The sequence below is a fragment of the Sturnira hondurensis genome, unplaced genomic scaffold (assembly GCF_014824575.4).
Source record: "Sturnira hondurensis isolate 20B ecotype Veracruz unplaced genomic scaffold, ASM1482457v3 Scaffold0002638, whole genome shotgun sequence".
Taxonomy (NCBI): domain Eukaryota; kingdom Metazoa; phylum Chordata; class Mammalia; order Chiroptera; family Phyllostomidae; genus Sturnira; species Sturnira hondurensis.
The window spans coordinates 9,876,432-9,890,471 of NW_028075269.1; the positions used below are offsets into that span (position 1 = coordinate 9,876,432).

A 14,040-nucleotide genomic window follows, 5' to 3' on the forward strand; every position below is an offset into this window, starting at 1 on the left:
CCTTCATTGCTTTTTAAAATTCAATTTTCTTGTTGCATATTTGATAGATGTTAATTCAACTAGATGAATAGTACTGAGCACTAAGTAGTACAGTAGAAATGGACTCTTCAGCCTATATTTACTTCTACAGACAGGGCTTTCACTGGATATAAAATTTTATAATCTTTCTCTTGGGGGGAATATTCATTCTTTCATGGGAACCTCAAATGTGAGATAAAGTTTCAAATTACCAAAACTTACATAAATATATATAATACTTGTTATAGAGCCCAACAGACATGAGGTCACCTATTTCCTTCCCTTCATTTTATCTATTTTTAAACATCTTTCAATCTACCTCTACAAGGTGAGAGGCTCAACTCTCCATGTGTCCTTTACCCGCCCCATCTCCCTTGGTGCCCACCTCTAGCAGTGATCTCTCCTGCCCCCTGCCCAGTCTCTTATCTTTCCTGCTACACCAGCGTGTTCTCTTTAGCCCACAAATAGGCTCTTGTCACGATCCCAAGGTTTTTTTTTGACCCAAATTCTGTCTCTCAATTCCTTTTTTCTTTTAAATAAGATTTTATTTATCTTTTGAGAGGAAGAGAAGGAGGGAAGGAGAGAAATATCAATGTATGGTTGCCTCTCGTTCTTCCCCTGCTGGGAACTGACCTACAACCCAGGCATGTGCCCTGACTGGGAATCAAACTGCGATCCTTTGGTTCGCAAGCCCACACTAAATCCACTAAGCTACACCAGCCAGGGCTGTCTCTCAATTCTTGAAGTCCACACTTGCTACTGTCAAATTCTAACCTCCCATCATTCCTCAACAACCTGACTTCTACCCTCATTGTTCTACTAATTTTCTTGTTGGTAATCACCTGCAAGTTAGCAAAAAATATTTTTCTCCATTTTTTATCCTTTTAACAGCTCTGTAGCATGACGTGTTAACTACTTGTTCTTCAAACGGCCTCTTTAGTTCACATTCATGGTACCACCCTCTCTCCATCCTCCCTGCTTTCTCACTGTTCTGATCAGACCTCCCCCCTCCCGCGCACCTGCGCACATGCACCCTACTCAAAAAATGTTGGCATTCCCCAAGGCACTTTCTTATTTAGCCTTCAAGACCTCCCCTCTTCCACAAATGATAATACCTATACCTCCAAATTTCATCTTTATGGTGATAACTCTTCAATCCCTATCTCATCTTCCAACCTCTCTCCTATGAGTAAGTTCACATTTTCAAATGCATGGCATGCATTTCAAGCTAGGTGTCCTGCAGGCACCGTAAGTTCATCAGTCCCCAAATCAAATTCATTCTTTTTACCCACCAAATTGCTTCTGTCACACTCCCTATATCATCAGTTAGTGACATTATCATTCTACTAGCTCTACTAACCTTGGAAACATATTTGACTCCTTTCCCCTTCTAAAACTCGTTACATGTAAACTGTCATTAACCCTGCCAGTTCCACTTCCAAAATGCTCCCTCTCCACCACCCCCCCGCCCCACTATTACTGCCCTAATCGCAGCCTCATCGGCTCACGGTTAGATTACTTGCAATATTCTTATTGGTCTCTCTCCATAAAACCATACACCATACTTGTTACAGGAGTTATTTTTCTAAAATGCAGATCTATGTAACTTCTTTGCTTTAAAATCCTCAATGTTTTTTTCCCATTATTTATAAAATAAAACTCAACTTCCTTAAGGAACCTTTCAGAAGGCACTCTCAATCTATACTCGGTATCACATTCCAGATCAGACTCTCGCCCTTGAAAATGCAGTTTCATGCCTCCATGTTCCCCTTCCTTAAGTGGAATAGGAAGTGTAGGAAATGAGCACCTATGGCCTGGTGAAACCCCATTCATCTCTCGGGGCCAAACTTTATTGCCATCTTTTCATGAAAACTTTCTCCAGCTTACCTAAGTGACATGATTTATTTTGTGCTTTCATAGTGATTTGTTGATACTACTATAAGCATTCCACATTATTGTAGCTAATTTCACAGTTATCAGTCTCTTTGAAAGTATAAGCTCTTTATTATTCTTTGTATTTTAAGCATCTTTGAAAATTCAGTACCTAGTTAGAATAGTGCCTGCCACATGATAGGTGCTCAACAAATGCTGTGAAATCAATTCCTTTTGTGACCTGTCCCCCTTCCCTTAATAATTTGTGAACATCCTAATTTATTCTCTTTTTGTCTGTACATACCCACTGTATATAAAACTAGTCAAATGAAAATAGATACACATTAACACTGTTCTTTATAGTTCAGTGAAATTTAAATATATACCTAACAATATCACTAAATTTTATTTGCACAGTGTTTTTAAATAACAGCAGTTTATATGATTTCATCTTCTTTTTGTATCTTTTTTTTAACCTACCTTGATCCAATCTCAGTAGCAATACACTCAAGAATAGTAAAAAAACTTACATAGAAATACAATGAAAGAACAGAGCTGACCTTCCATTCAAGAAAACTTTTATTAGAACCAAAGCAGCTTTTAAAGATTCAGCTATTTGCTGAAAAATTCATCTATTTGCTGGCTGCTGTGGCTCAACGGATTGAGCATCAGCCTGCAAACCAAAAGATCAACGGTTTGATTCCCAGTCAGGGCACATGCCTGGGTTGTAGGCCAGGTCCCCAGTAGGGGGCACATGAGAGGCAACCACACACTGATGTTTCTCTCCCTCTTTTTCTCCCTCCCTTTCCTCTGCCTAAAAGTAAATTTTAAAAAATCTTAAAATAAAATAAAAATTTATTTGCTGTTTTGTACTAAAGCATATGGAAGTGAAATGATTGTAGAAGCTAAAAAAATCCTAAAACAAAACCAATTTTATCCAAATAAAAAGACTGAGGCCTCACCAGTGAATCTGAATGTTGGTTTTTCTTAGTTTAATTGACTTTTTCATGAGGAAGAGACATGGTTGTGGTCTCACTGGAAAAAATGTATGTTTAATTTTCTTAGCTAATATTGCTTAGCAAGCATGGTTGGCATATTTTTTATATTCTCTTTTCATATTATAGTTTTTCTTTATCCTGATAGTACCAATTCCATGGTATTTTAAACATTAGGAATTTTCCCAAGCGTTGGGATGCAATGTGGATTAGCAGATGCTAAAATGAATATTACTCTGCTTGGTGCCTAATGATAAACTTTACTAGTATAGAGATTATTAAGGATTTTTTAGTATTCTGATACAATAAATTACAAAATATTTTTTGAGATTTAGGGAAAGCTTATCAAATTAATCAGTGAAAACTTCATCTCTCAAATACAAGAGGGCATGTTAGCTGTAAGAAATTGAAAAATCAAGAGTTACTTATATAATAATTTATACTAAAATCATCACAGAAAATTTTTATCCAGTTGATATTTAGATACATAATATATATAGTATAAATTATATTAGTATAGTATTAGAACAATATAGTACACAGTAATTATTATAACAGTCTAAATCTTACATTATTATAATCTTACATTCCCAAAATATAGATGTCATAAACTCATACTGACTTCTTATTTTGTTAATTCTTATAAAAGAATTGAAAGGCAATGAAAATAGATATTAAAATGAAATAATTGATTTTGGGGTTTACCAATTTTTAAAGTGGACCTTCATATTTCACGTTAGTTCACATCACTTTATACATTCATTAACTACTTTACTAAAATTAAAATTCAGTATCAAAGATACAGTTTAAGAAAATAGCCATGTTAATAACATCAACTTTTATGATAAAATGTCAACACTATAGAACTCAACTACTGTACATATGTTCTAAACATGGCTTTAATACAGCTCAAAAAAACTGAGGAAAGCTAAATAGATCAGCTAACAATAATAGCTATATAATTTTTTAAGGTTTTTTTTTAAGGTTTCATTTATTTATCTTTAGAGGGGAAGGGAAGGAGGGAAGGAGAGAATTATCAATGTATGGTTGCCTCTTGTGAGTCAACTATACATTGGGAACTGTATGGTTGCTGCCGGCTGGGAACTGGCCTGCAACCCAGGCATGTGCCCTGACTGGGAATCGAACCGGGATCGTGTGTTTCGCAGGCCCGCATTCAATCCACTGAGCTACACCAGCCAGGGCCCTATATAATTCTTTAATCACTTTCTACAATACTGTCAATGGTTTTATGAAAATGTAAATTAGTTTTTCTTTGTCACATATGGAAAGCCATTCAAATTATACACACAGGCCCTGCGAACCAGATGATCGCGGTTCGATTCCCAGTCAAGGCACATCCTTGGGTTGCAGGCTAGTTTCAGGCAGGGGCCAGTTCCCTGCAGGGGATGCACGAGAAGCAACCATACACTGATGTTTCCTTCCTCTCTCCTTCCCTTCCCCTCTAAAGATAAATAAATAAAGTATTAAAAAAAACAAATTATACACACAGGCATATGCTTTTTCATGCACAGAAGCAGTACAGAAAGTTTATTCAATTTAGCTTTTACAGAGCATTCAGAAAAAAACAAACAAAATAAATAAATAAAGAGCATTCACTTCTTGGAAATATAAGTGCAAGAGAAAAATGTTCTGACTTTATTCCTAAATTATTTTTACAGTATTTCCTTTGCATTTAACAGTTATTTTCAATGTCTACAACTATTCCAAATGTTTTAATATTTTAATATATAATAAACCTACGTGTTTTTTCCAAGTTCTTAGTGCTTTCTCATGCTCATTTTGAAGATTAAGAAACTTTTCTTCATTTTGTTTTGCCTTCTCCCTTTGCAGCTCATTATCTCTTTCAAGGGTCTGCAATAAAATTAATTATCCAAAAAATAATCAATACCACATTAATGAATTTTTATGTGTTTTATGTTGCTTGGACCTTTGCTTCTAACATCCTGAAAGTGCCATACAGATCAGTGATAATGTACTATCTCAACAATAATTTTCATAAATTAACAGAAAGGTACTTATAGTTTAGTTAACAGGAAATAGGGGGAGGTTATGAAAAAGAAATGGCTATAAAAGGGTATAAAAACATTGCCATTATTCAGTTTCACTGCATAAGTTTTAATGTACTGAAAAAGTAATATAAAGTACAGCACTGAAAAATATGAAATGTAGCATAATCCAGCATAACCCTACTAAAAATTCTAACTGCCACAGAACATTTTTTCCATATCTGTTTATTTTAGAAATTAACTGGCTAGAAAATTCTTAAATATAATTTTACTTTTTAAGTTCAAATTAACACTTTTTAGTAGAGCTTCAATGTTTACTGTATTAACTTATTACTTCATAAATTAGCATAATATAAACACCATCACACTGCCCTCTCTCCCCCAAAACAACCTTTAGAGAGTAAAACCACTACTCAGCGTGCTCTGAGACACAGGTTTCAAAGCTGTTAACACCACTGTCACCAATATTATTAGGATTCTCTAATGTCTGCTGATAATCCAAGTAAAGCTCTGTAAAAAGACAAATAGAACTCTAGCAACATGTCTAATACACCTGGAATTCTTAAGTCTTCATTTGTTCACCATTATTAAAGCCATGTACATTCAGGATAACCATTTCAAGCAACACAAAGGAAAGGAAAGGTAAAGTTTTCCTCTATCGGTTTTCCAGTTTTCCTCGCCAGCAGTAACCACTCTAGCAGTTTCTTGGGTATGCTTCTAGAAGTGTCCATAAGCATAAAGAATATTTTTAAATATGGATGAGACAATACCATATATATATTGTTATTCTGCAATCTGCTTTTTTTTAAATGAATAATAAACATCTTTCTTACTTTCCATGTCATTCTATAGAGTTATCTCATTTTAAAGGCTTCATAGTGTTCCATCTATATAGAGTTTTCAATTTAATCTAAAATGTCAACATGCAGACATAATTATGCAAAATTATGGAAACATCTATCAAAAAGCATTTTACAATTTTAACATGAAGATTCTCCTCTAGTTCATAAAGAGCTATGCACTTTGAGAGCACTCAATGAATATATATTTTGGTCACCTCTATTTTAAGATAATGTAAATATACTTACAGAAGTCATACTTTCCTCTTAATTTATAGGTATACATCATAATAGGGTAATTTCTAAGTATTTACAATAATGTATATTTAATAGGTACTTAGTACTTTAACATTATAATAAATACTATTTCATACTATCTATATTGCTAACACTATTTTAGAATACACAAATCAAAGTTTAGAGAGAATATACCACAATCTCTTAGTAACAATAAATGACCAAGAGTATTATATTCCTAAAACAGTATATTAGACATGTCAATCATTTCCTGTCCCTACCCAGAGCCCCACCTAAAACCCCCCCTGCAAATATCAGGTATTCTCCCAGTTTCCATTTTCTGGAGACATTACAACCTTCCACCACAATTTGGACCTATTGTTCTTTCAGTCTGCTATGCTGATCAGGTTATTTCTGAGGATTTCCTTCTATCCCCTGTGGTGAGTCTCCTGTTTCCTACATTACATGGTTTCCTCTTTCCTGCTTTATTCCACTGCCTTGGTAAAGCAACTTTTCTATTACTTCATAATAAAAGAGTCATAAATATGACCATTTTGAGGCCCTGCATATCTGAAAATATCTTTATTCAAACAATACTTTCACTTTTCTGAATATGGTTCAATCCTGCTTTGGAAATCAGCATCCCTACCCCTGAGGGCCTGGTCCTATTATCTTCCACCTCGAAGTCTTGCCAGTCTTGCCAGATGCCTAAGGCCGTCGTGTTGCCACTCATTCTGAACCCTTCATGTGTGACCTGCGTTTTTCCCTACAGTTTTAGAACTTTCTCTTTAAGGGTAGTAAGAAATTTCATAATGATATTCATTGGTGTTGGGCAAAACAAACTCCAATTGTTCAGTTCTGGGTTACTTTCTTATATTATTTCTTTGGTCATTTCCTCTGTTATCTCTAAAATCACCAGACCTTAGACTTAGCCCCTAATTTCCTTTCTCTGCTCTTTTCTATCTTTTTGTCTTTTGGTTCTACCTTCTAGAAGACTATTATCTTCCAACCTCTCCACCATATATTTCGTGTCTGCTAACATACTTAAGGGTTCTCTTTTCTTCTATGAGTGTTTCTTTTTATAAACTCCTAATGCTTGTGGATTAAAAAATATATTTCTCTTATACGAATATATTTTCTTAGTTTCTCCAAGTGTTTTTCATTATTCTGTTTGTCTGTTTTTCACATTGGAGACTTTCTTCAAATGTCCAATGATCCTTAACTGCCTGTTCATATTCTAGAACGAAGTGTTAAAAATCTGGTTCAAAGTTCTGGAAAATAGTGGGCTTCGCTACAGGCTCATCTGGCAGAGCTACTTCACCGGGAAAGCTTAAGGGCTGCAGCCAGTCTTTTCTCCTGGGCAGGTTCATTCGCCCAGAAAGGAATCTCCAATCTCCTGACTGAAGTTATTAGGCTCGCTGCCCTCTAAGTGGGGAAACCGAGCCGGGAGTTTATAAATTCAGAATCTACCCTTTCTGCCCTGTTTTCAACATAATACTATCCAGAGTATGCTAACAAATTGGCACTCAAAAAACAAAACAAAACCTGGTTTGCCGCATTTGCCGACTTCATTAGTGTTAAACATTCCCGAGACGGTTGATCATAAGCTCACTCTCACGTAACTACCAGCTCACAAAATGAAGACAGCCCTGGCCAACGGCTCTCCCCGGCGAGGACTCCAGCATGCCACTGATCTTCCCATCGCGTCTCTCCAGCATCGGTGCAAACCTCCCGTCCTCTTCCAAGCAGGAGAGAGGCAGTGCTTGTTCACGCAGAGCAGGGAAGAGAAATGGAGGTGCAATAGCTTCTTGAAAAGACCCCATTTTTGGCTTCGGTTGTGCACCCCACTTCTAGAGGCACGTGCAGCCCCTGACCATCTCTGCATCTTTCACTTGGATTTCTAATTGCCCTCATTTACTAAGTAAATTACTAATTTTCCATCTGGTTTTCACTTTTAAAACTTTATTTTTATAAAACTTTATTGTTTCCACTCCCTCTTTTCTTGTCCTTGTGGATTTATTATTGTCATTTTATTGCAATTTCAGAAGGAAATAGAAGTGAATGTATGGGTTCAACTCAATGTTTAACTAGAAGCCCTATCCTGGCAAAATCTGAACTTGCAAACAGTCTGAATTTACTTATTGCTAATCATTTGTTAATTTAATAAAATTTAATGAGCTCCTACTATGTACCAGATACTCTTTCAGCCTATGTTAGTGAAAATTTACTGTTCTCACAGAATGTATGCTCTATCAGGAAATTATTTAGCATTATTTGCACCTGGATGAACCTAAAAACCCTAGCTGAAAAAAAAATGGATACTGCAGAAAGTCAAAATAAAACTATCTGTTAATATTTTAACATACCAAAATCTGAGTAAATTATCCTGGTTAGTACTATGTCTATAGGAGCAAACTAAGTAAATTATTCTTGCTAACACTATACTAATACAGTCATACTTACAGCCTGACTAAACTATAATGAAACTATAGTAGAAAATATTCTCCACCATGAGAATGCAGTTCCTGTGCTCCAAACAGTACTATAAAAACAGACAGATGACAGCACGACTGCAGAGCCCTGAAAACCAGTTGACCATTACGAAGAGTAATGATCCCTTTTAGTACAGGTGGAATTAGAATGCTCGAGAAAACACTTGCGATATCTATACAGCTTAATCCTCAACAACAGTTCTACATTAATATTTTGTTATACTATATATCAGTGGTTCTCCAACACCAGTCTGCAAACAAGCACTGATCCATGACAGAATTTCTCTAGTCCATGGCAAAACATGTCAAAATAAGGTCATCAAGTGTCTGTTCTTGTAACAGATTGCCCTTTTTCCTGAGATTATATCCTTAATATAGTGTTGGTGTTAAAATGATCTCTTTTATAAAGTGAAAGTGATGATAGATGGTATCTTTTTTCTTTCCTTACATATAAACAAGCTTACAATTCTATCCTGTTCTTGCCAATACTTCGTTTGTAATGTTACTATATGAAGCCTAGTTTCTCTATGTATTATCAAGGCTCAGGTAATCATGGTGCTAATTAAAGAAAGAGACACTTTTGGACCTAAGATACTAGTAGTATAACTAAAAGACCCAGGAACCATAGTTACAGCAGTCATTAACCCAAAGAAACACAGGACTATGTATATGTCTATGACTACGATAGGCTGTGTAGAATCCAATGATACATAAACACTGGATTCAGAGCTTGTGAAAGGCAATTTAAAAGTTGTGGTTTTCATATAATGGATCTAACCAGAGTGGCAGCTCTTTTTTTTTTTTTGATCTTCTAAAATATTTTTATTTTACTGCAGTGTTTTTTTTAAGTGTGATATACTTAAATTTTTTAATTTAATTTTTTTCAAGTACAGTTTTCTGTCTTTTACTCCCATCCCAGCCCCCCGTGCTCCCCACCTCCAAAGTGGCAGCTCTCATAGGTCTCTGAAAAATACTAAGGATGTAATGTAGAAACAGTGCTGGAATAAAATCCGGACAAATATTTACTCCTGGTTTTGCCACTACATATGAGGCCTTGAACTACATGGTTTATGCTTTCTGGATCTCTAGTTCATCATGAAATGATAATTGCACTAACTAATCTCTAGTATTTAGTTCATCCTGTAAATAGATGTTTCAACTGCTTTAAATAGATTAGGTAACAATCCTGGTAACTGCTACCCACAAAGAATGTGGGTAAGTTACATCATATGTTTCTTGGAAGAAGGTTCAACATGTCAGAGAGATAGTTCCAGTTATTCATCTGTAGGGTGGGTAGAGGAGGTGGGAATGGGGGGATACTTACTTATAACTGGAGCTTCCCTTCCAGTTACAAGTAGTGAAAAATCACTGATAGTGAAAAAATCACTTCCCAGAGAAATGATTTTTACTAGTCTTTTACTGGAGTAGGTGAAGAGGTTAGGAAGAAAAAGAGGTTTGACTCAAGTACACCTCTCCTAGGTGTAACTCCTATAGAATTGGGTGTAGGCAAGAGAAATAAGGCAAAACTCTCTTTGCATGATCAGTCATAGAACATCAATGGTGAAGACATACGTCTTACATTGTTCTGGTTAGGTTTGGTCCCATTCAGTGATGATGGACTCGGCATAATTTGTGAGGCCCAGTGCAAAACAAAATTTAAAAAGTCAGGAAAAAAGTGCTATTAAAGATACTAAATTACAAAACTTCTTTCTTTATGGGCCCTCACTCTCTTTGTTCCTCTCTTTCTCTCTCTCTCTCTGTCAACCTGTCACAGGGCTTTTAATTTCCTATTTAATGTCATGGTCCTCCAGACAGGAGGATACTCACAGGGCAAATGCAGATCCTCACAGATGCCTAAGGTCTCGCATATGATCCACCACATACTCAGTTCTACTTCCTGCAAATGGCTGGACCCATGTCCTATGTCCTGACTGGGTATGGGGAAGTCAATCTCCCCATCCCATGAGCCGTCTGCCCCAACCCATGGCAGATAGGTAACCCCGAGAAACTGCCACCGCCAAGAAGAGATGTACCCATCAAAACACCCACCTAGGCAGTGCCAAGGTACTGCCAACTCAGGACCGAGGGCACTGCAGGGAACATGCACACCACTCAGACACTCCCTGCCACATCTGGGCCTCCACCAGGGGTAAAGGGCAACAGCAGAATACAGGGCTCACCAATGTGAGCCAGGCACCACAGCAGTCATGAGACAGGAGCAGGGTGGATGAGACCAGGCAGGGCCCAGGACACTGAAGGGCGGGAGAGTCAGCAGCCAGGAACTGGTCCTGGGAGGCAGTGGGAGACAGGAGAACGCCTGAGTTGAGGCCCCAAGTCCCCAGTGCATCATCAGACTTACTTTACAAACATAAATTCAAAGATAAAAATTTATAAAAATTTCAGGACAGTAACCACAGAACATTAAGCCTGAAGCACAAAGCCCTTCTGAGAATAGGTCCCTGCGTAACTGCACTGGTTATGTACCCATGAAGCTGCTCCTGGCCTCTGCTGATGGTGGTCTTTACACAAGAGATGGCTGTACTTTTCTCAGGAAGTGTTCAGCATCACCCTTTATTACCCAGAATCCCTTGAGAGGGACATGAAGATCTTCTACTGGCCACCCCTGTAGAATAGGTCCCCAGCTCCTTCTCTTGAGTGGTCATCCCATCATTTGGCCCTGTAGCACACAGGGAACTTCCTGCCCTTCCACTAACTTCTATGATCCTTCCTGGGGAGACAAGCACCACTCAAGTTCTCTCTTCTGTATCCTTCCAGGTATATACAGTATTAGAACAAGCACAATACAATTCAAGCCCCAATGACACTGGATACTCCAAAAACTTTCCTCTTTGAAATTTCTAGACCATAACTGATCATTATTCTAAAAGTTCTTGGTACACTTCCAACCTCAAGAAACACATGTCAAGTTCTTCCACATAAACTTAACGTTCTACTTCACTGGCAACACCAGAGTGAGCATTTGGGTTTCTATATCATCTCTAGCATCCATTTAAGGAACAAGATGGCAGCCCCCTCTTCTTCTTGTACCCTGATCTTTACCAGTGATTTTCCTATAGGCTCTACTTATTTTTGTGAGGGGTAATGTATAGCCCGCTCTGCTAGGAATGCAAGAAAAAAGCCTCTTGTTATGAACCCTCACTTCCAAACATCAGCGACTGTAACTTCTTCCTCCTCAACCGTTTTCTTATGTATACTGGAAAGAAGATGATGGGTAAATGTTAGGTAATAGGGCCAGTCCTATCACATTTCTGTAAAGAGGGATCTGTCCCAATTTCTGGGAGCTCACTGTTTACTTCCTTAGAATATGGTGGTACTTGTCATCTTTTATTTTCAGTTTTGATCTTCACCACAATTCTAAGACAAAGAAAAAAATCCCATTCAATCTGTTACAAAATTAAATCAGATGCTTGATACAACTGAATATTTAACTAGTGCCTTAAATGTTTAAAAATCTGCTCATTACTTAAGACATTGATAACAAGTTGACAAAGGAGTCCGTATCTTGCCCTTAAAATTCAAAATGATCTCAGATAGAGTGAGACATATGAGTACAAAGGAAAACATACTTTAAAATATAATATAAATATAACCTGGTTATTTTCTCTTTGCATCTTCAATTCTGCTTCCATTTCAGTATTAGCTTGAGTCTGTTGCTGGAGTAACTGCTGCATATGTTGAAATGAAATGATGATACCCTTTAAAAAAAGTATAAACATATCAATTTTTAAAATATTTTATTCATTTAATTTTTAGAGAGACGGCAGGGGAGGAAGAGAGGGAGAGATACATCAGTGTGTGGTTGCCTCCTATGCACCCCTTGCTGGGGACCTGGTCCGCAACCCACGCATGTGCCCTAACTGGGAATTGAACCAGTGATCGTTTGCTTCACAGGCTGGCACTCAATCCACTGAGCCACATCAGCCAGGGCTGATATATCAATTTTTTTTTAAAAATTAAGATAGTAAGGATGTTTCTAAATTTATTCTTAAAATATATTTTCTAGTTTCTTAACTTTATAGTTTAATTTCAACATAATAGAGAATAAACTGAAAAAGCTAATGACACATTTTACTAATTTAATATCTAAAAGAATTTATACTGCATGATTTCTTACAAAGTACTATTTCCAAGAGTTCCTCAAATAATTAAAGTTATTTGAAATGAACCGTGGATTCTGAGACACTATTGAAAAATGTGAAGGATTCAAAACTAAAATTTCTGTTGGCTTGCCTCCAAACTCGTAAACATGTCCCTACTAAAACGTCACATTGCTCATGGCCTAGGCCACCATGATACACATTCAGAACCAAATGGAGGAAAAGCAGAAGAGGAAAAAGAGACAGAAGTTTTCTTTCACGTACCTTTTTTCCCTTAAATAGAAGAATTATAAACATAGATTCAAATGAGTACACTGTCCTGTAAACATACATTCTTAGCATACATATATACACACATATATATTTCAATAATTATCTGCCAGGGTAACACTAGTCTAAAATCTCAAAGGAAAAACTGATTTATTTTCATTCTTTTTTTTACATATTTGTAAAATATTTTAATGTAACATTTTCTCCAGCTTCACTGAGATAATTGACATATAACACTGTGTAAGTCTACGGTATACAAGTTAATGATCTAATGCAGTATATATTGTAAAATGAGTACAACAAGGTTAATTAACATCTCTATCACCTCACATAATTACCATTTTTATATGTGTTGTGAGAACATGTATGATCTACTCTCCTAGCAAGTTTCATGTAAATAATACAGTATGTTACTGAAGTCATGCTATACACTAAATCCTCAGAAGTTACTCATCTTATAATACAAGTCTGTATCCTCTGACAAACATTTCTCCTATCTCCTTGATTTATTTGTCAACAGGCATACGTGAGAGACCTGGTCTAAAATGTACACACATATCTATTCAATACACCTGAGTGCTTACTATGTGCTAGGAATTGACATAAGCATGACTCCATCTGTTATTTTATTTTTTAATTGATTTTAGCTAAAGGAAGGGTGGGAAGGAGATGGGGGGGTGGGGAGAGAGAGAGACACACACTGATTCACTGTTCCATTTACTGATGCATTCATTGGTTGCTTCTTGTCTGTGCCCTGACCGGGGATCCAACCCACGCCTTGGCATATCAGGACAACACTCTAACTGGGCTACCCGGCCAGAGTGCCATCTGTTATTTAACTTTATTTCCCCACATTATAACTGGTTTTTAAAATATTTACTGGCTTCCAAAATATTTTATGGTTGCTTGCCTGTTTTTCTTCTTGAATATGGGTAATATCTTCTTTCATCTTCTTACTGAATTCCGATTCCTTAAAAAAATAGAATAATTTTAGGTTATGATATAAAGTTCTGCAAATTCTACATGTCCTTCAGTGCCCAACAAACTTGGGCAGGTCGTGAGTACCAACATCTGTTTGCTGTTAAAGCAGTGGCTCTCGTGAACTAAAGATGGTATCAGAGACCCAGCAGAAGCTGGTGCAGACTTGTATCTGTTAATGTTAAATTAACAGA

The 14,040-nt window shown here is 36.8% G+C and overlaps 1 protein-coding gene across 1 annotated transcript in view; it reads right to left on the minus strand.

Annotated features, from left to right (window-relative positions):
* The window catches only part of CCDC73 (coiled-coil domain containing 73), an 83,267-nt gene that overhangs the window by 12,131 nt on the left and 57,096 nt on the right, over nucleotides 1-14,040 (minus strand). The window contains exons 10-12 of the mRNA XM_037040456.1: nucleotides 13,779-13,838; nucleotides 12,092-12,196; nucleotides 4,647-4,757 (exon numbers count right to left, since the gene is read on the minus strand). Coding sequence (XP_036896351.1) covers nucleotides 4,647-4,757; nucleotides 12,092-12,196; nucleotides 13,779-13,838 — 276 coding nt within the window. The remainder of the gene's footprint in view (nucleotides 1-4,646; nucleotides 4,758-12,091; nucleotides 12,197-13,778; nucleotides 13,839-14,040) is intronic.